At 37.8% G+C, this 23,205-nt stretch overlaps 1 protein-coding gene across 3 annotated transcripts in view; it reads right to left on the bottom strand.

Annotated features, from left to right (window-relative positions):
* The window catches only part of LOC127655893 (ubiquitin carboxyl-terminal hydrolase 45-like), a 67,188-nt gene extending 44,973 nt beyond the window's left edge, over positions 1-22,215 (bottom strand). Inside the window, exons 1-5 of one of the 3 annotated variants that reach the window (XM_052143937.1) lie at positions 22,144-22,215; positions 11,590-11,698; positions 9,851-10,020; positions 8,390-8,490; positions 8,166-8,266 (exon numbers count right to left, since the gene is read on the bottom strand). In XM_052143937.1, coding sequence (XP_051999897.1) covers positions 8,166-8,266; positions 8,390-8,490; positions 9,851-10,020; positions 11,590-11,692 — 475 coding nt within the window. In that variant the 5' untranslated portion in view covers positions 11,693-11,698; positions 22,144-22,215. Of the gene's footprint in view, positions 1-8,165; positions 8,267-8,389; positions 8,491-9,850; positions 10,021-11,589; positions 11,699-21,413; positions 21,690-21,988; positions 22,120-22,143 lie in introns of those variants that run through there. The other 2 variants (XM_052143936.1, XM_052143935.1) reach the window with 2 other exon arrangements.
* Positions 22,216-23,205: the final 990 nt, after the last annotated feature.

The raw sequence follows: 23,205 nt of genomic DNA, 5'->3' as shown, positions 1-23,205 counted from the left end.
AAACAAGTGTGGACAACATTATCTCTCTGCAAAGCCAATACAACAAGCAAACAGAAGAACGAGTGAGGATAAGTGAAAGAGTGTGGGGAGGGGGAGGTTAATTTTTGTAATACAAGTGTGTGTGTTTTTTTCAAGCCCGTATTTTGAACGAAACAGGAGAATAAACTGTGCGTATTGGGAATGCCTATGGAGTCACCTCTCATCTGGGACTGCCGATCAAGGTAAACAATGTTCAGAGCCATCTGCCAGCAAGGCAGGGAAGAAGATGTGTAGAGGGGACTGTGGGAGGTGGTTGTGGGGAGGGGGGTCCTGAACAAGCATATGGAAAAACAGATTTTTCCTCTCCCTGCAGCAGTTAGTGAAGGCAAATGTCAGCATGCACCACTGCCACGCTTGACTGTCCCGCACACGGCACAACCACCTGGCTCTCCTTGCCCAGCCACCGAATATGGGCATGAGTGACACTGTGGAGCATGTCCCCAGGGCAGCCTAAACGATCAGAGATCCACTCTACTCCTCCCCACCCAGCCCTTTCCAAACACACAGTGCCAAAAAGAACAGGACGCAAATTAGTTCAGGCAAGATCTTTCATAGGAAGATCAATGCAAACCAATTGAGCAACTGCAGTTGGATAGAATTTTATGTACATTATCGAAACTAAAAATGTGACAGTTTGTAATTGAGAGAAAACCACACTAAGGGTGTGTTCACAATTGTAGTTCGGTTCTCTTGGTCATCTTGGTCTGGACAAAAAAAGAAAAGGAATAAGTCCTGGTTCGCTTATCGTTCACACTCGCATTTTTAACACTGATCCTAAAGATACAAAAGGCATTAGGTCACAACCTGATTGGACAGCTTTTATGATGTATATTTTGCGACGAAACTTGCTGAACATCCAAAACAATGCTGGCTGCTGGGCGAAATGCGCTCGTTAGATTTATATATGTATATATGGTGGTATTTTTACCAGCTGAGAACAAACGAAGAGCTAATAAAATGTGTAAACGAGTCAAAACTGTGCCAGGAATTCATCTGTTGCACACACAAACAAATATATGCTACAAGGACGACTGACGAACTGCAATGGGCAACATAGCTTTTATGATGAGAAGAACCAGGTATGCTTGAGGTCAGTATTAGGCAAATTACTTCCTATTTTTGGTCCGTTTAGACGTCTTTGGTCCAGGTTGTGTTCATATATCAATTGAACCGCACCAGAATTTGTTTGGAAGCGGACTGAGACCCACTATTCTGGCGGTCTCAGTCCGCTTAGTTGGTGCGCACCAAGGTTCGGGTGGCAGCGTTCACACTTGTTCAAATGAATCACACTAACAGAGCAATCGCACCAGAGTATGTTTTAATCAAACCAAACAAGCCAAGTGTGAACACACCATAAGAGAAGTAAATATCGATAACCATTTTTTGCATACATGACTCTAAAAAGGCTATAAAACTAGTGCTACAAGTTATTGATGCTCCAAGAAAAGCACACAAAAGGGTCACAAGCCTATCAACTGTTTGTGGAATTGCAGTGGAGAACTTTTTCGAGAAGAGCCAAGCATAGATTGATAGCACTGAATGTACTGAACATGCCCACTATTTAATATCTTTCTTTTTTTCACAAATTAAAGGATAGCTCTCCTCAGGCCTAAGACAGCAAGCAGTCATGAGGAAGACCGTGCAACACCAAATGTCTAATTAATTTGTTAATTTGTTGTGACCATGGGGCATGAAAACCGTGCTTCATTGCCATCTGAGGCCAAGGATATCCAATGTCTTATTTCTTTAGTATACACACACACACACACACACACAAATGTGCTGTTGATGTTGGCCCTGGATTGACCTAAATAGAAGAGCATTCTCTCACCCGAGGCTAACCATTTAGACTTGGCAGTAAAACCCCCAACAAGGAGAGATTTAATTTAATGTAAACCGATGTTTAAAAACCATAAAAACACATTACATTTTGGCTAATAGGTTTAAAAAAAACTTGACTTTGAAAGACTTGCATCCAAATGCAACTGCCCCAGTGCTGACCAGTTGAAGACTAGTTTTACCTATTGATCAAAGGCACAGTTCAGAATAGGTTGCAAGAGACCTCATTAGAATGCACAATTAAAGGAAACATGAGTCACTTCATTATACTGCTTTACGATGCTTATGATTATATAATAATAATAATTAAAAAAAATATTATTAAAATGAAATGTTAAAAATAAATTATTAAAAACATTTCAAGCTAAATAAGTCTGAACTCTCACCTCATGAAATAATTAATATAAGCCAAACAAAAAATCTCTATGAGAAAATAAAGACTCAACTGCTGCATGTGCCATAGTCCGATGCCTATTGGAAAAAAAAACATTTTAATTTACTCAAACAAAGCCTCCCCATCTGTGTTTCAAGTGCAAGCCTGGCTCTCTGAGGTCAAGTCTTTTTCTACCAAGTCTCTGGTACTTGAGCTGAAGGCCTTTTTGGCGAGAGAGCGCAGTTAATAGATTATTTTTTCTTTTCCCTCCTGGAAAATTATTATGGATTCTGGAAAATTCTTGCTGGGGCTCTTTTGTGATGTGGGTCTATGAGAAAAAGCAAATACAACAACAGTCTCTGTATAAAAAAAAAACCATTCAAATATTGCAGAAATGCAATTTCACCAGCTCCTCTATGCCAGCGCCAGTCCATTTCGCAGCCACAATGGGAGCCCGTTTCTCCCTCATTTAGTCAGCCTGTCTGGAACAATGAGCACAGTAGAATGGCAACAGGTAATTTAAAGAGCTGGCTGAGAAGGACGTGGGCTGGAGGGGGCCCAACTCTGGCCCAACACCACAGACCACCACCAGCTAACTTCTGGTCCTTCTCTCACCAAAGGAAAATCACAAAATGGGTGACTGTTTATGGGGTTTTCCATTCTCTATGTGTTCTTTGAGTTTATAGGATCCAAGAATCCATCAGATTTGCAAATATAGTACCAAATGAGATTACGAACATTCATCAGGTGACGACCACCAATATGTGGCTCTGATATGATAAGACCATCCTCTGCGGTCAAGAATTAGGATTTCTAGTTTTTTTTTTATAAATGTACAGCTAAAGGATTAGTTTACTTAAAAATGTTAATAATCTCATAATTTACTCACCCACTTTTCACCTCAAACTTGTATGACTTTCTTTATACTGCAGAACACAATTGAAGATATTTTTTATGGAGATATGTGACTATATACATTTAATGAAAGTCAATGTCCAACACTTAAATTCCAAAAAGGACATGGATTAAACCACATGAGTCATTTGGATTACCAATATGCTGCCTTTATGTCCTTTTTTGAGCTTGGACCCCATTGACTTGCAATTAAACGGATTTGCAAAAAATATCAATACGTTTTCAAAAAGCTTTCCTGAACACTCCCCAAGTTTGCTGTGATCGAACAAACAGACAGTCCTGCCCCATATTAAGTCATTGGTTAAAAGTTACTATGTTGGATGGTCAGGATGCTCAAACTAAAAAAGCAATAATTTTATAGTGCCAAAAAGCACTATGTTTACAGTTTCCGAGTTAATGGCTTGCTTTTAGATGTCTGTGCATATTAAAGAGATAGTTCACCAAAAGTGATCATTCTCTCACAATTTACTCTCCCTCATGCCAGCTCTAACTCATATGTCATTCTTTCTCTGACGAACACAAACAAAGATATTTTGAAGGAGGTATGATTTTGTCCATACAGGAGGTGTTTTTTCCCATACAATGTAAGGCAATTGAGTCCAACAAATACATAAAGGCAGCATAAATGTATTCCATGCAAATCGAGTGGTTTAATCCATGTCTTCTGAAGCGATATGATTACTTTGGGTGACAAACAAAACAAACTTTCAGTCCTTATTCAAAATAAATCTTAAAACCACTTGAGTCATATGGATTTTATGTCCTATTTGGAGCTTGAAAGTTATGGACCCCAAATTTTTGGATCAAAAATCCCTTTGAACAGAATTATTATTATTATTTTTTTAAAATGAAAAAGTTACACACTTCAGCTTTAAATCTTGAAATTTTGTTATAAGCAATTCACTTCCCCATTGTTTGAGGTATTTGGATGGGAAATGTTGCCGTTTACATGTGTAATTGCCAAAGGAACCAGTACACAGCCAAATGCCAAACAACCAACAATAATTAGGATAGAAGGATTTTATGTCCTATGGTAGCACTCAAACTCACCTAGCCAGGCAATACAAGTACTTTAGTCCATTCACTGTGTCAAAGTCATAGTAGAAGGATGGGTGAGTCTGAAAAGCCAAGTACCTGTCTGGCCTCAATGATACATGGTCTCAAAACTTGAGGGAGGAAAAAAAAAAAAAAAACACTTTTAAAAACTTTAGTTTAGCTTAAGTCATATGTTTGGAGTAAAAGGGGCAATAAAGCTATTTAACAAGTGAAAAGCCCTGGCACATCATTTACAGAGGATATATCACACTAGACATATAAAACAGCCTTCTCTACTGGAGAAAACAAGACTCTCTCCTAAAGGCTCAGAGTGCAAGAGGAGGAATCATGGGAGATCTGGCAGGGCAGGGGGAGGAGCAGAGCACAGGGTACCATCTCCACACAGCTGCAGTCGTTCTTCAGGGAATCCGGCCACGGAGCACCACTCAAGCGCCTAATGACATTAATGAGCGCAGCCATGTGGCAGTAACAGAATTGGAGCACAGCTTCTGCAGCAAGAGCCTGGCTGTGTGGAAGCTTTGCACGGCCCCTTGAGTGGCAGGAGACCAGTTAGGCTGAGCATAGCATAGGACTGTTAAGTATCACACAAGGACAAAGTGGTATCATATTTCTTTGCTATGTGAAAGCTGTGTTGAGCACTAAGAAAAACAAGAATTTTACAAAATGAATAAAATCTCAAGACTTCCACATTTATTGTGAAAGCATAATAATCTCTCCCTGTGTTTAATTTCAATTAAAAATATTTTCATAATTTAACACAGGCTTTCCCCCTATAATTTAAAAAACAGTAAGGGGAGAGAGAGGGGGAATGGGATCGAACAGAATGAAGAACAGATTCGAACCGGTGTCCCTGTGAGCACAACACAAATTGCAGGCTGATTTCTTTCATTTAAAAGTTTGAATGTTGTGGCTCTGTGGCGCTTCTAATGTTGCACTGTTTGTTTGAGCATCTTGATATAGTAACACTGTCTCAAATAATGGCATGAGTTTGGGGCATGACTGTTTGGTGAACAATGTAAATCAGGGTGAGATTTCGGAAACAGTCATTATAGTTGCATTCCATTTGGTGATGCTAGTGCAGCAGAAATTACACATTGCCGCTTTAAAAACAAAATTAAATTAAGTTTGGTTATACTTACATTCCTTTGGATGAGATTTCTAATCTTCCATACCAGTAAAAACCAGCTGCCTTTTCATGCATGGCACTTAATTGAAACTTGAATAAAGAGAATAAAGCTGACATGCTCATCTGCTACTGTAGCACAATGACACAAGACTGTGAGCGAGTGATTCAGCTACTGAATGTAATTAAGGTGGTGTCTTCAAAACAATCCCTCCACATCATAATGTTCATACTCAATTCTACTGCTGCAGGTTCTCATAACTAAACCAGGCCTTACAAGTTTATTGAGTGAACCAGAACCACAAAACCAGAAAAAATTAATTCACTCCAAAGTCTAAATAAAAAAACATATATGCACTGACGGCCAAATGTTTGGAATAATGTACAGATTTTTCTATTTTGCAAGGAAATTGGTACTTTAATGCACCAAAGTGTCATTCAACTGATTACAAAGTATAGTCAGGACATTACTGATGTAAAAAAAACACGCCATCACTATTTGAAAAAAGTCATTTTTGATTAAATCTAGACAGGACCCGTTTCAAGCAGCCATCACTCCAACACCATGTCCTTGAGTAATCATGATAAATTGCTAATTTTGTACTAGAAAATCACTTGCCATTATATCAAACACAAATTAAAGCTATTTGTTTTATTAAATTAAGCTTACCATTGTCTTTGTGTTTGTTTTTGAGTTACCAAAGTATGCAATAGACTGGCATGTCTTCAGGTAAATATAAGGTCACAAATGGCAAAAAAGAAACAGCTTTCTCTAGAAACTCATCAGTCAATCATTGTTTTGAGGAATGAAGGCTATGCAATGCTTGAAATTGCCAAAAAACTGAAGATTTCATACAAAGGTGTTCACTACAGTCTTCAAAGATAAAGGACAACTGGCTCTAACAAGGACAGAAAGAGAAGTGGAAGGTCCAGATACAGCTAAACAAGAGGATAAGTACATCAGAGTCTCTAGTTTGAGACACCTCACATGTTGGTAAAATTGGTAATTCTCATTATATTCTGATTACAATAATGTTATTCTAAATACTTATCAATGTCCGTAACTATCATGAAAGTAATGTTGCAAAGCAAAAAATTCTTAATGGCCCCAAAAATAGGCTTCATTTTCTGGTGAGGTGAAATATGTTGTGGAAACATTTTTAACATTTTGTGAGATTCATCCAATTAATAACCCCTAATAAGACCTAAATCAAAGGGAGAAAATGGAAAAATCTGAATAAACTTCCTATAATGCAGTTAACCATGCCATGCTTGAATCTAACATCCCTGGTAACAATGAATCTTACCCACTGAATGTAGAAACAGGGTTGGAACTCATAGTAAATAGGTTCTCATACTAGGCTCTAATATTTCGCAAGTAAAACCAGTTGTAGCAGAGGACGTACTGTAGTGTGTTGTGCTTTGATACAATTTATGAGTTTTAAAATATAAAACTGTGTGTTCCTATATGTTCAATTGTATAAAATATAATTATTTTAAAAGTACAAAGCAATGCCTGTGTAAGTACACTGCCTGTGTAAGAATACTGTACAACAATGCCTGTGTAAGAATATTGTACACCTTTTACAGAGACAGTCCCACTCAAGCAATCAGAGATTAAGTGCCTTGTTTAAGGGCAATAATGGTGATGGTTTGTGGCTTAGCACTCAGAAATATCTAAAACAAAATGTAAAAATCCAGTCTATCAGCCATTGTGCTCTAAATAGTAAACTCTGTTATATCAATTATGCAGAGAAGCAGAAGAATCCCATCATTTTGTCCAAGGTAGTAAAACTGCTGGAACTCTAGGTGGAGCCAAGAAGCTTTGGCAGAAATGTCAGACAATTATAGCACAGAAACAAACAGAGTAGGAGCTAAAGACTGAATCAATAACTTGTGATTCCAGTATCAGAGTTTAATACATTATTTGTCAAAGGCAAGCCAAAGCTAAACTCAGGGTGTCACTGTAGCGCGTATTTGCTGAGCTCTTTATTATTATTGCAGTTTTTAAAAATGCACAGGATACTATTGTCACAAGCTGGACTCATTTTTTTTTTTTTTCATAATTACATTTAACTTAATAAATTAATTAGACAATATTATCATAAATATTCTGTGACTGGATGGTATCTGTCCAAATAAGATGAATAAAGAGTATCTATGTTTATAAAAAATAGTTTAAACATGCCAGGCATGGGTCTTGGCTCTTCTCAAGGTTTCTTCTTCATCCAACTTAAATATTAGAGCTTTCCATTGTCACCTTTGGCTTGCTTACTGGGGGTTGTAAGGCACTATTTTTAGTAAAGCTGCTTTGGAACAGTATGCATGATGTCTGCATTTCTCTTTACACCGGAAGCTTCTGTCACCACGAAAAATTCCTTGTGTATGTGTGTAAGCATACTTGACAGTAAAACTCATTCTGATTTTGAAAAGCACTAAACAAATAAAATGTTACTGAACTGCATACAGGAGAGCACATTGAGGGGAACCCAGCAGATTTTTGTCAATGAAAATCATTGCAGTGAATTCAGGTTGCCTAAAGACTGCATGATAAAATTGTATATGGAAACGTAAAAACTAGTAATCCCAGGTCAAATGTTAGTGGCTAAAAGACGTCAATGTGCCAACAATGCAGTGCTGTATGCAGAGAACCAATGAGAGGCCTGAAAAAGAGCTGTATGAAAGAAACCCCAGCTCAAATCTGACCAACCAAAAGCTCTAAAAAAAAAAATCAGAGATTTACAGAAAAGAATCAGCCCTAACAAAGAACAGATTGTGTTTTCCACATTTTGTCTTGTTTTGCTGTGGATTAAGAACTACCTGAGGTGGCCTTTGCTGAGTGCTTCTGCAGGAAGTCCAGAGTCTTAGCTAGGGACTTTTTATTGCAGTGAGTTGAGAGCTCTTCCTTACATTCAAAGCACCTGTTAAAGAGATCAAATGGCAGCTGAATGACCATCATCTGATGTTTCAATTACATTTATTCCTAGACTAGATGGTCTATTTGGTGATCGTAAACTGATACAGTATCATCAATTTCATCTTACCAGGCCTTCCATGTACTGAGGCTGATGGTGATACAGTGAGAGTCAGAGTGATGAGCTTGCTGGTGTTTTGTGGAATGCTGAGTTTCTGCAAGGTTACAGCCCTGAAAGGGTGAAACACAACAGCAAGGTTACCATCTATTCTTTCATCAGGATAATTTTTTTTTACTCGGACCAAGATGTGGGTGAGATTTGGTGTACATTTTTTAGCAATTCTGTACTCCCAAATATTATGTGGTATAGCCTAAAGCAGAGTTTCCAAAGTGGTGGATCATGATCCAAAATTGGGTCACGGGTCTATTTGGACTGGGTCGCGGAAAGCAGGGAAAGAACAATGCCATGGTTCTCCCATTTTTCAGCCGCAGCCCCAAAGACTAGAACAGAATGCAGGGTCTTTAAAATAATTTTCAACTTCACATGGTGTATTAAAAACACAATGGTTTTCAGTCAAGCCAAAAAATTTTTTTAACAGATAATGAATATTTGCAAATACACGGTTCAGCCAGCAGTGATGACAACAGTGGTGCACGTTTACTAAGATTACTATGGTAATGATGAATGAAGATAGAGCAAACATGCTTTCTGACCATTTTTCATTGAGTTGGCCAGCGAACAAAATATGATGATTATATTTAGATTATGCCATCTTTTGTACTTTCTGTAACAGATTACATAATAAAAGCTTATAACATTGAATAGGCAAGACACTGGAACAACAAGACACTATGCAGCAGCCAAAGGCTTTTGTCTGACATACATACTCACTGAGCACTTTATTAGAAACATTTGTACATTTACTTATTCATGCGATTACCTAATCAGCTAATCATGTGGCAGAAGTGCGACGCATAAAATCTCACAGATATGGTCAGGAGCTTCAGTTAATGTTCACATTAACCATCAGAATGGGGAAAGAATGTGATCTCAGTGATTTCGACCATCACATGATTGTTGGTGCCAGACGGGCTGAATTGAGTATTTCTGTAACTGCTGATCTCCTGGGATTTTCACTCACAAGTCTCTAGAGTTTACTCAGAATGGTGCCAAAACAAAACATATCCAGTGAGCAGCAGTTTTACGGACAGAAACACCTTGTTGATGAGAGAGGTCAATGGAGAATAGGCAGACTGGTTCGAGCTGACAGATAAGCTACTGTAGCACAGATAACTACTCTGTAAAATTGTAGAAAACAGAATAGCATCTCAGAATGCACAACACATTGAACCTTGATGCGGATGGGCAACAACAGCAGAAGACCATGTCTGGCACTTTATTAGGATCATAATGTTCCTAATAAAGTGCTCAGTGAGTGTATACAGTATGAAAATGATGTAAATGCCCCCCATCCCTCGAGTACTCAACAAGTACTTGAAGTAATTACTTCGAGTACTTAAGTTCACAAAATGCCCATCCCTAATTCATCAAAAAACACATCTGAAGTCCATCAAAGTAAGACAATCTTACCTGGAACCCACACTTAAGGCACACAAAAATGTCATGTGCTTCTTCTGATTCCCCCTCGAACATTTTCCTTTCTTTAATGCATTCGCAGCACACTGACCACAGACTGCCTGTCACAGCCTTCTTCACTGAGCTGAGGTCCACAGCTCTGCTCACATGCTGGCATGTCAGCCCTAGAAGCCACAAGAACAACAACTCCATTACACATAATCTGAAAGTAAATTATCAGTGTTATAACTGGGGAATAGCATGCATTATCTTTTAATGTCTTTGGTGTTGTCACAGTACCAAACATTCAGTAGTCGGACCGATACCAGTGAAATTTCACAGTTCTTGATACCCATTTCGATACCACAACAAAAATATGCTAATATGATAATGTGCTGTTGATTTTAATAAATATAATTTAATAACTATTACTATTTTCCAGAACATGATTTAAAGTTTAATTTAATTTAATCATCAAAATGGTGTCTAATCATTAATTCTTAAAACTTTTATAAGAGAAAAAAGAACTTTTTAACATGTAATTGCATTTGCTTTTATTCAACAGCTGCCTTGCTTGTGATACATTTATTAATTATTTGTATTATTAATATTATCATTACATATATTACATTTGACAATAAAGTTGTAATATATTTTAATTCAATTTTTTATTAAATTTCTTCAATTTCAAGCATCAAGTTTTATTTTGAATCGTGCTTTTATTATGACATGTGTTTCTTTGCTGGAAGCTTTACTTTTCAAGATAAACATGGTCCAGTATGATCATTGAAGACTTTTAAGTCATGTCTGAAATCTCATCTGTTTACACTGTCCTCTGAGTATGACAAATGAAATGTAGGACACAGTTTGTATTTTAGACTACTGGTGTTTGTGTATGTGGTAATTTTCAAATGTTATATTTTAAATTGTATTATTGTGAAGCACTTTGGTCAGCTCTGTTGTTTTTAATGCTATATTAATTATACGGTATACATGTGATTTCATTATATAAATATATAGTTTATATGTGCTGCATGGTTCACAGTAGAGTAGTGCTCTGCTCTGTCATCTCAAATAATGTGAACAATTCTCAATATCTGTGGAGTTTCTAGTGTTTGAGCGGTCGGATTTATACATTAATTTAAAGTACGCAGCTCATCCACGCCAAGATTGTAGCCTTCAGCAGTTTAATAAAACTCACTAGGACATGTCACTTGGATTAATTGTCCATTTCAGTGTAAAAGGATTAACAGAGCACATTTTCAAAATAAGCCTGTGAGCATTTTAAAGCAGTTGTGTGTCAGTCATTTTGCACACTGGTACGGTTAGAGTCGGTGCTCGGTACTGCAGAAACACTGGTATAATTAAATATTTTCTATTTTAGTATGGACTTGGTACCAAAGTACCGGTATGTGATGAGGAGGAGGGTGTGGCCGGGCCGTGATAGTACCAGCCGGTGCTGAATCAGCTGATCAGCAGGAGAGCAAGATAAAGGGGAGCCGGAGGCACCAGTTCGAGAGAGACGCACGTAGCCGTGCTGCATGTGTGTCTGTGTCCTTATGTTTTATGTTGTTTTAAGTTCATTTATATAATTAATGTTTATGTTTATTTTTCAGCCGGTTCCCACCTCCTCCTTACCCCCCTCTGAACTGTTACATGGTACTTTTGACAACACTACTTTGGATGCTTCTCTGTGATTCAAATGTACCATAAAATGTATATGCATGAGAAATGACTTTAAAACCTTGCCTTACCGCCAACCTCATCGGACGAGTCTTCATCGCAAGGCTTCTTTGGCTTGTTAGACCGCTTGGTCATGTCTGCCGTTTTTAAAGAGAAGGGGTCTTTCAGCCGCATTTGTATCTAGGAAAAAAGTCACTCACTAAGTAGAGTTCATAGTACAGTTTAGAGTATAGCCTAATATTCTCAATATTTTCAAACAAGACATACAGTGGCAAGAAAAAGTATGTGAATCCTTTGTAATTAGCTGGTATTCTGCATTAATTGGTCATAAAATGTGATCTCAACTCATAAGTATAGACAAACACAAAATTACCTGCACAAAGTTTAAAAGGAATATTACACAATTCTTCCTCACAGAACTGCTTCTGTTCAGCCATATTCTTAGGATATCTGGTGAGAACGACTGTCTTGAGGTAATTTTACAGCATATCTATAGGGTATACCACATCTAAGGTCTGGGCTCTGACTGGATTTTCTTTTTTGAAACCATTCTGTAGTGAATTTACTTTGATGTTTAGGTCATTGTCCTGCTTGAGAATTCATTTTCCCCTCAATGATAGAAAGTGGTCCAGGCCCCGGAGCAGCAAATCTCACAATGCTCCCTCCATCGTACTTCATTGTTGGGATGCTGTTTTCATGTTGGTATGCGATGCCTTTTTTTACGCCATATGTAGTGCTGTGTATTCATCCCAAACAATTCAACCTTAGCTTCATCAGTCCATTAAATATTTTCCCAGTAGTGTTGTGGACAGGTCTTCTGAGATCTCTTTTTTGTAAGGCATGGTCCATGTCAGCAGATACTTATTGATAATAGCTAACTCAAAATGTTTTTTATAAGTCAAAGTAGCTGTAACCCACACATCCAATCTAATTTCATTCATTGGATGCCAGGTTTCACAACTCCTGCCTCTAATTAGTTTTTGTTGACGGCATAAGCCTAGTGGTTCTCATACTTTTCCAACCTATAATGTGAATGTTTGAATGATGTATTCACTAGTACAATAAAAATACAATAATTTTTGTGTCATTAGCTAAAACAGATTGTGTTTGTTCATTACTGTAATTTAGATAAAGATCAAAGCAGATTTTAAGACATATTTAGGCCTATACATAAATGCAAGTAATTCCAAAGGGTTCACATACTTTTTCTTGACACTGTATGCATACAATCAAGAAGTTTAATGCACAGTTTAGATACAGACTACACAAAATATATTTGCCGCTAATTAGTCTTTTCCTAACAAATTGTTGTGTGGTAACATTTGTAAAACAAAATAGATTTTGATTATTTAGTAACAGCTCATTTAAATGTGAGATTATTGTGTTCTTGTGAAGCCAGGCACAATTATTAAGATTGTAAACTCATGAATTATCAAAAAGGACAAAATAGCACCACATGCTTTGTACTCAATGGTATATACAGTTGAGGTCAGAAGTTTACATATACCTTAGCCAAATACATTTAAACTCAAGTCTTTCACAATTCCTGACATTTAATCGTAGAAAACATTCCCTGTCTTAGGTCAGTTAGGATCACTACTTTATTTTAAGAATGTGAAAAGTTGGGGGCCTGGGTAGCTCAGCGATTATTGACGCTTACTGCCACCCCTGGAGTCGTGAGTTTGAATCCAGGGTGTGTTGAGTGAATCCAGCCAGGTCTCCTAAGCAACCAAATTGGCCCGGTTGCTAGGGAGGGTAGAGTCACAAGGGGTAACCTCCTCGTGTTCGCAATTAGTGGTTCTCACTCTCAATGGGGTGCGTGGTAAGTTGTGTGAGGCTCGTGGAGAGTAGCATGAGACTCCACATGCAGAGTCTCCGCGGTGTCATGCACAACGAGCCAAGTGTTAAGATGCGCAGATTGACAGTCTCAGAAGCGGAGGTAACTGTAAATGTCAGAATAATAGTAGATAATTATTTATTTCAGCTTTTTTCTTTCATCACATTCCCAGTGGGTCAGAAGTTTACATACACTTTGTTAGTATTTGATAGCACTGTCTTTAAATTGGGTCAAACGTATTGGGTAGCCTTCCACAAGCTTCTCACAATAAGTTGCAGGAATTTTGACCCATTCCTCCAGACAGAACTGGTGTAACAGAGACGGGTTTGTAGGTATCCTTGTTCGCACATGCTTTTTCAGTTCTGCTCACAAATTTCTATTGGATTGAGGTCAGGGCATTGTGATGGCCACTCCAATACCTTGACTTTGTTGTCCTTAAGCCATTTAACCACAACTTGGAGGTAAGCTTGGGGTCATTGTCCATTTGTAAGATCCATTCCTTCCTCATGATGCCATCTATTTTGTGAAGTGCACCAGTCCCTCCTGCAGCAAAGCACCCCCACAACATGATGCTAACATCCCCATGCTTCACAGTTGGGATGGTGGTCTTCGGCTTTCAAGCCTCACCCTTTTTCCTCCAAACATAATGATGGTCCTTATGGCCATTTTGTTTCATCAGATGAGAGTACATTTCTCCAAAAAGTAAGATCTTTGTAAATATGTGCACTTGCAAAATATAGTTTGGCTTTTTTTATGGTGGTTTTGGAACAGTGACTTTCTGAGCAGCCTTTCAGGTTATATTGATATAGGACTCATTTGACTGTGGATATAGATAGTTGTCTACCGGTTTCCTCCAGCATTTCACAAGGTTCTTTGCTGTTGTTCTGGGATTGATTTGCACTTTTTGCCAAAAAACATTCATCTCTAGGAGACAGAATGTGTCTCCTTCCTGAGCAGTATGATGGCTGCTTGGTACCATGGTGTTTATACGTACTATTGTTTGTACAGATCAATGTGGTACCTTCAGGCATTTGGAAATTGCTCCCAAGGATGAACCAGACTTGTGGATGTCCACAATTTGTTTTCTAGGGACTTATCTGATTTCTTTTGATTTTCCCATTATGTCAAGGAAAGAGGCACCGAGTTTGAAGGTAGGCCTTAAAATACATCCACAGGTACACCTCCAATTGCCTTCAATTAGCCTATCAGAAAATAATTGGCTAATTGACTAAAGGATTAATATCATTTTCAGGAATTTTCCAAGCTGCTTAAAGGCACAGTTAACTTATTGTATGTAAACTTCTGAGCCACTTGTATTGTGATATAATCAATTAACTCTTTCCCCGCCAAACACGGAATTTTCCGGGTATCCGTGTTTTAGGTGGTATACGGTAAGGAAGACCCGCGCGCATGTTTTGAAAGAGTACGCAACTCTTTGATCAAAGAAACAGACTGCGATCGTCTCAAACGTGAAGAAGTGGAACACCATACTAATACTAAAGCACTTGTTTGATAAAAATGCCTTTTTCTAAGCTTTTTGTCCGAAATGTTTTTGACAAAACCTACCTCTGTTCAAGTGGCAATAAAAAAAGAACAAATGAAGATAAAATAAAATCGGTTTTTTTGCCTAAAAGCAGAGGCTCAGATCTTTATTTTGATATATAGCATCTTCATATATTCATGGAACAAAATATTCTGCGGGCCATTAAAGTTTAGCGAAAATCGTCAAAAACCCTGGCGGTGGCTGGCAACTTTTTTTAAAAACGCTGGCGGGGAACGAGTTAAAAGTGAAACAATCTGTCTGTAAACAATTTTTGGAAAAATGACTGCACAAAGTCCTAAACGACTTGCTAAAACTATAGTTTGCTAATATGAAATCTGTGGAGTGGTTAAAAAAATAGTTTTACTGACTTCAACCTAAGTGTATGTCAACTAATGACTTCAACTGTAAATTAGTAAACACAACAGAGAGCCTCTTAGTAACACTACAGAATATGACATATCTGCATCTAGCTGCAAGACTAACCCTAATCTGATCCATGTTTGATGAAACCTCTGAACAAAATATACAATATAACAGTTGTAGAGTACTTCTTCATATCTAAACAGAGTTGAGTTACCTCACCGGACTGAAAAAAGCAGTGCAAGTTCTGGCTAAATCACACATATACTGTAACAAATTAACTTTATAGACAGGGTTGTGTAGCAACGGAATACATGTAACGGGAGTATGTATTTAAAATACAAACTATAAGTAACTGTATTCCACTACAGTTACAATTTAAATAATCGGTAATTAGAATACAGTTACATTCAAATGTATTTTGATTACTGAAGAGATTACTTTGCATTGTAATTTGTTTCATTTAATATTTAGTCCTTTCAGATGGAAAACATTTATACATATAAATGATGCAATCCAAAGTGCATTTGAACAGTGGTGAAACACTTGATGTGTTACATTCATACAAGCAGACAGAGAAGTTTGGAGCAGAAGAAATAGAAATAAACCTTGTGTAAATTGTCAGCTTTACGTTAAGCTAAAATGCTATTTCTAGCCATTTATATGAACATGTTACCAGACACGATCATATTTTTAAATCAAGAAAATTCATGTAGGATCATAATTTTTTTTTCTAGTAAGACCTTTCAAATAAGGGCAAAAATAGTATCCTTCATAATAATTTTTTTATTGTTTTCCTGTAAAAATATCAAAAAATTCTTAAAACAAGATCAATTCGAATTTTCATGTTTTATAAATAACACTGCATAAGATATTTAGGTTTTTCAGAGAATGCATTTTTAACATGTGCATTTTGTCTTACTGTACTGGCAGAGTTTTTATAGACAAAACAAATTACCAATTACCAAATTACAAATTTTACCAGTGCTGAAGAAGTAGTCCAAAGTATTTAGAATATGTTACTGACCTTGAGTAATCTAATGGAACACTTTACAAATTACATTTTACAGCAGGTATTCTGTAATCTGTAGTGGAATACATTTAAAAATTAACCCTCCCAACCCTGTTTATAGACTAATGGTTTAGAATAGTAAGCATCCTGACAAAAGTTCTTCATCTTGAACCGACAAATCAATAAGAGCAGGGATCCCACACCTTTTAACAAATTAATTTCCAATACCTTTCCAGTAATTCATTATTACTAGAGAAGGACCTTAAATGTCAGTTATTGACATTTCACAAACATCCACAAACATCCCAGGCGTGTACCGGGCGGAGCCCCGCCCCCACCTCAGCTTCTCGGACCACATTATGCTAATTCCAGCATACAGACCGCTCGTCAGACGCAAAACACTGCTCCAGAAGCAGGTGAAAACCTGGCCAGCAGGAGCCATCTCTGCTCTTCAGGACTGTTTTTAGTGTACTGACTGGCACATGTTCAGGGAGGCTGCAACATATGGCGACTCTACCAGCTACATCAGCAAGTGCATTGATGATGTCACCTTCTCTAAGACCATCACCACACTCTCCAACCAGAAACCGTGGATAACTGCGGAGATGCGTGCACTGCTGAGGACCCAAGACTCTGCCTAATAACTTCGAAAAATTCCTCAGCACCTGATTGGAAAGCTGAACCTGCTGGGCCTGGACACCTCCCTCTGCCACTGGATCCTGGACTTCCTCACTGGGAGACCTCAGTCAGTCCGGATCGGGAACAGCATCTCCACCACCAACACACTGAGCACTGGGGCCCCCCAGGGCTGTGTGCTCAGTCCACTGCTGTTCACTCTGCTGACTCACAACTGTGCAGCAATGCACAGCTCGAACCACATCATTAAGTTCGCCGATGACACTACCGTGGGTCTCATCAGCAAGAACAATGAGTCAGCATACAGAGAGGAGGTGCAGCGGCTAACGGACTGGTGTAGTGCCAACAACCTGTCTCTGAATTTGGACAAAACAAAAGACATGGTTGCTGACTTTAGGAGAGCACAGAGTGACCGCTCTCCGCTGAACATCGATGGCTCCTCTGTGGAGATCATCAAGAGCACCAAATTCCTTGGTGTTCACCTGGCGGAGAACCTCACCTGGTCCCTCAACACCAGCTCTATTACCAAGAAAGCCCAGTGGCATCTTTACTTTCTTCGAAGGCTGAGAAAACCACATCTCCCACCCCCCATCCTCAGTACATTCTATAGAGGGACTATTGAGAGCATCCTGAGCAGCTGCATCACTGCCAGGTTTGGGACTTGCACCGTTTCAGACCGCAAAGCCCTGCAGAGGATAGTGAGGACAGCTGAGAAGATCATCGGGGTCTCTTTCCCTCCATCAAAGACATTTACAAAAAACACTGTATCCGCAAAGCAACCAGCATTGTGGATGACCCTACACACCCCTCACACAAACTCTTCACCCTCCTGCCATCTGGCAAAAGGTACCGAAACATTCGTGCCTTCACGGACAGACTGTATAACAGCTTCTTTCCCCAAGCCATCAGACTCCTCAATACTCAGAGACTGGACTGACACACACACGTGTCCTGAGTTGCACTTTAATTATTGTAACTTTATATCTGGCTGCTACCTCAATAACTGCTATGTGCATAGAACACTATCTCATAGTATGTTATGTTTACATTTGGCATTTTTAGAAACTGTCATCTTTTTGCACTACTGTGTACTGGTCAGCGCTGCACTGTCTCTCACTGTGCCTATTGTCCTGTTCATTTTTAGTAATTTATTGTACTGTCCCGTACTTTTTGCACACGTTTGCACATGCACGTTATATAGGTATGTTATTTAGTCAGTGTAGTCTCATGTGGTTCTGTGTTTGTCCTATGTTGTTTTATGTAGCACCATGGTCCTGGAGGAACGTTGTCTCGTTTCACTGTGTACTGTACTAACTGTATATGGTCGAACTACAATAAAAACCACTTGACTTGACATGTCACTCACAAACAGCTGTTTCAAGCCCAGAGCGGCGCCTACCTAGAGATATTTATTTTAAATTAATTTTTACATTAGAAGACTTTTCCGGGGTTGGAATATTGATTTTAAAATCCACTTATATATACAGGTTTTCCATGACCCTATAACTGGGAACCCTATAAATGAGGATAAAGTTTATAGCCAATAGCTATAGATGAAGTTACTGTTTACAAACAAACGTGCCACCCCGCCCCTTCCGGGTTCTTTTGTAGCCCAAAAAAGAACCGCTGTCTATGTGCGTTTCACTGAAATTGCGCTGAAACTGTCCAAAAAGTGCTGAGTGTGGCTTTAAAACACTCTGTTTTCCACAGATTATTGGAGATTACGGCTTCTTCAAATTCCAAACAGATCGTTGCATCAGGAAAAAGGATTTTACATAAATTATGATATTTCACAGGTCACCGACATTGTTATTAATTCTGATACGCAGCAGCGGCTGGCTTAAAAAAAAAATTTTAAACAAAGAAATTTCGCAACCTCCGATCGCAAATGACTGTTTTTTGTAATATACAAAGTGCTGTGGTTGTGACAGATATGAAGTCAAATATGAGGATGATTTTATATGACCAAGATCACTATATACCAGGAGGAACAAATCCCATCACCACCACTGCAGAGCATGGTCTACTGTTCTAAAATAATATCATACTGTTAAAATGTCTTCGCATTTATTTTGAAAGCAGTAAATAATATTGTTCAATCGTAAATTGCTGTTATTAAGTTTTGATATGTAATATGATCCTTTTGTAAGATTTTATTATTTATTGTATGTTAATAATTTAATCAGTTAAGACACATATTATATGTCTGATGGTAGTTTTAATTTCGAAGTACCCAAATTCTTAGGCTTTAGAAGTGTGTTAAACATGTGAGGATGTATAATCATCAACCTTTTAAATGTCTGACATAATAACAAGCTCACTGAACCAAGATTAAACTTGTTTTGAAAAGAACCCATATAATTTTTTAATGTAAACCATAGATATTCTTTTTAGGGCTGTCAATCGAATACAATTTTAATCAAATTAATTACATGGTGTCCCGATTAATTAATTGCATTTAATCGCATATACAAATATTTGCTGAGAAAGACCCTCATATAACAATAATTCAATATATAATGATGAAATAATTATACATAGTTATCTTTAAATATTTAAAAATTATATATATTTTGATATATATTTTGATATATATCAAAATATATCAAAATGAAAAATATTCAGATAATGAAAATACATTACATTCTTGTGGCAGAAGAGTTAATCATTGATAAGACAATACAAAAATCAGCTTTAGAATACAATCTATTGTTTACTACCATATTATTGAACATAAGCCATTAATTAGCATACATTTCACAGCAATCCAAATTCACAAGTGAATTTGTCAATCACTTCGAGATTCATTATGAGGGCTTGTTTAAGGAAACCTGCGTCAGACATGCTCGTGTAGCGTCTCGGGTGCGTTGCGTCATAAATATAACATTTTTAGGTCACTGTGTCAAGTTAAATATAGTTTAATACTTAGAACACATCATGAGATCCCTTAGTTCGGATTTGCACTCATCAAATGTTTTGAAGGCAAGAACGTTATGCATGTATAGTGCTGTCTGCTGAAAAGGTTGTTTTCTTCAATGTATAAACTGCACGTTGCCCACACAGCTGAAGTTTCACTTACTGCCGCCTGGAGTAAACAGGTGGTACTACAAGCTTGCATTTCTCAGGAATCTTCCATTTTAGTCCGGGGGCATTGCACTTTAGATCAACAGCCCTAATTCTTTTATAATAACTTTTATTCACATTAACAGACATTATTACATTCTATAAATATTAAAAGATTATTAAAACTACAGCGCTGTGTATTTCCACCACTGAAATCTGCAGCTCGAAAGAACACGGAAGCACGGTTTCCTGTGGCATGATGTCAGAGTTATTTAATCTATAACCACTGATACACATACTTTGGCATTAGCAAAATACCCATTCAACTGTCTAACTTTCATAGGCAAGCACTGTTATCATAGCTGATGGTGTATAAACACAATTTCTGTATTCGTAGATGTTTGATTTGGAATAATAAAGACAACTGTTCCAACCCAACAGTTATCTACTTTCATACAATACATTTTTAAACAAATATAAACTTCTAGTATCTGCTAAGGAATACGCAATTGCCTTTGTTGCTATTCCATCTGGACTCCTTCGGGTGTTGCATTTTTCTGAAATTACAGATTTGAATCCTACTGTTGATTTTAATTTTAAATTAAATGGTTTGAGTATTATTGATAATAAATGCAACAATAGTATCCTAAGGCAGATTAGCCAGCCAGTAAAGATAACTCCAGCAAAAATCTTTTGAAATTCACGTTTCGGAGGATGGATGTTTTCATGGCCTTTAGGAGATATTGTGTCACCAATACAATAAGGATTGTTTGGTTAACCCTGTAAATCACGTCATAAGAAGATTTAAAATATATATTGACTTGATATGTGTTTTGCAACTTCAGCATTGATAGTATTGTGCATCTTTTATTGTACTTGTACTAAATTGTTTTGGTGTAACTTTTAAGTTATTATTAAGGAAATAAATGGGACTGACATTGTTTTATGATAAACCCTTAGAAAATAAAATATGTTATATAATTAACCTATTTATTATTTTAGGTAAACATTATATCCATCAATGTAGATGGACAAAGAAAATCCCACATTTTGGACAATTTAAGTTTGAGCTCTATAAGTACCTTGAAACTTTGGAGGGTGTAAGGAACAAAGACTCTGGACTAGAGCCTTGAACTTTTAACCATATTAGACATCCTTGTATCTATGGCTTTTGAATGTTATAATACCTGTTTGTATATAATTATTTATGTTTTAGTTTTTTGCTTGTTTTTCTTTTTTCCCTTTTAATTATCTTGTTTTGTGAAGTGTTACAATAAAGCATAAAGAAATAATACTCATGAACGACTGACAGCAGGTTTCAAGGTTGGAGGCCTTCGCTTATCCAGCAATAAAACAGCTAGCTATATTTACAGAACAGGGTTATTGAAAAAGAGTAGCTCAAGCGTCAAAAAGTCTTTGTCTGACAGTTATAAACAAGACTCACCCCGGGTATATTTCCCTCTTCTCCAAACTCACAACCAAGTAAGTGAACGTCAGTTGTCAAGTGGCCAGGTGTAACAGCTGAGCTGCTAACTTATTCTTCCAAGTTTCTAGATACAGTAGATTTACTGTTGATATTTTGGTTGTTTACGTGTTCGGAGCTAACATTTAAACAACCAGAAATCGAATAATCCTGAAACACATGTTCTTATTTTTGTAAGCATAGTTTGTGGCATTTGGTAAAGAACAGAAATCACAGGGATGACATGTGTCACGTGATCATCGCATGCTCCTAGACGCACTACGGGTCCTTGTATGGCCAAAACCAACGCAGCCGAACTGGTTTGTAAGCCTCTTGTAGATATAATAAAATTGGTCATCATGAAAACCAAATTTTACACGTTTCAAAATAGAAAGAAGTTAATATTTTACAACACTGAATGAAAATATTAAGGCAAAAAAGTTATTGTAAAACCTTTTAATCTCGGCTAGTAATGGCCAACTAGCATGTTACGACAGTGAGTCAACGTTTGGGGACACCATACAAAGGAATGAGGCGAGCCGTAAAGTGTCACTAACCTGTCGCAAGATTTTCGGGACTTCTCTTATAAATCAGCAATTTTATTGTAGTAACCTCCACACATAGTTAATTCCAAATGGATTATTTAGTGTAAAACATGTTGAAGATTAGCGGAAAAGCGGTCAATTTATTAAGTGATGAGTTATTTCCTCACAAAAGCAGTTTATTCAGCGTAATGATGCATCTCCTCCGTAGACCTCCATTCAAAAAGAACGGCCTCTTGTCTCCTCGACAGCGGACCGCCATAGAATGTCTATGGGACGGGACCGCCGCGTTGTCCTATTTCAGGCTAGACGTGATCCGAAGTTGTGCGCATGCGTACGTTTTTTTTTTTCGCTGCAAGCCACGTAACCTTCACACTGCGTTTTCGTCAATATTTACATACAAATTAAGTGAAAAGGAACGTCACCACTTTGCAGTTTTCAGCTCGTAAATTCCAAGCATGGCGTTAAATGCGTGCCCCGGTTTACGAGGAGTATTCCCCGCGTCTTAGTCAGCAGAAATGTGTTCCTGTCTCAAGACTACCGACAACGGGTTCATGCTGGACACATTTACGATGCTTACAGCGTGAGTGTTTCAAATATTGCGATGCACTTTTCACTGTTGAATGTTGTTACCTGCTTGACATTTAAAGATAATGAAAAACGGCGGGCTTGCGTTTGTCACGTACATCTTCCAATTTCAGTATATTTGAACCCTTTTTCCTACGTTTTGGAAAGTTTGTGCTGTACAAGTTGTTCTAAAAGTTTGAGAGTATATGTATTGTTCTAAAATGCGAAAATTTAGACACTTAATAATAACTCGTAAAGACGCATAAACAAAGGTAGCAGAAAAAGAACGGCCCCTTTCGGTCAAGTGCCTGTGTTATCTTTCAGAGACCCGTGCCTCATGATCAAGTAGCACCCGTGCCATTAGTTTAGGCGATGGGCTATTGCGAAATTTCAGTGCATCAAGCCAGCCAGGCGAGTCCTATGAGCAGCTGAAGTAGACGTCCGTGAGCTGTGAGAAATCTGAGAGTACGGGAACATTCCTGGGTCCATTAATGTACACCTTGCATCCTCCTTTCCAAGTCCTCCGGATGTGCTTGATATTTAAAAGGATACATCACCCACAATTAAAATAATTTTCCCACCCTCATATGTTCCAAATCCTCTTTCTTTCATTGAAAACACTAAATTAGCGGAATTTTAGGTACTGACAGCTGCAGTCACCATCT

This window comes from Xyrauchen texanus, chromosome 15, assembly GCF_025860055.1.
Source record: "Xyrauchen texanus isolate HMW12.3.18 chromosome 15, RBS_HiC_50CHRs, whole genome shotgun sequence".
Lineage (NCBI taxonomy): Eukaryota > Metazoa > Chordata > Actinopteri > Cypriniformes > Catostomidae > Xyrauchen > Xyrauchen texanus.
This window is presented reverse-complemented; position numbering and strand designations above follow the sequence as displayed.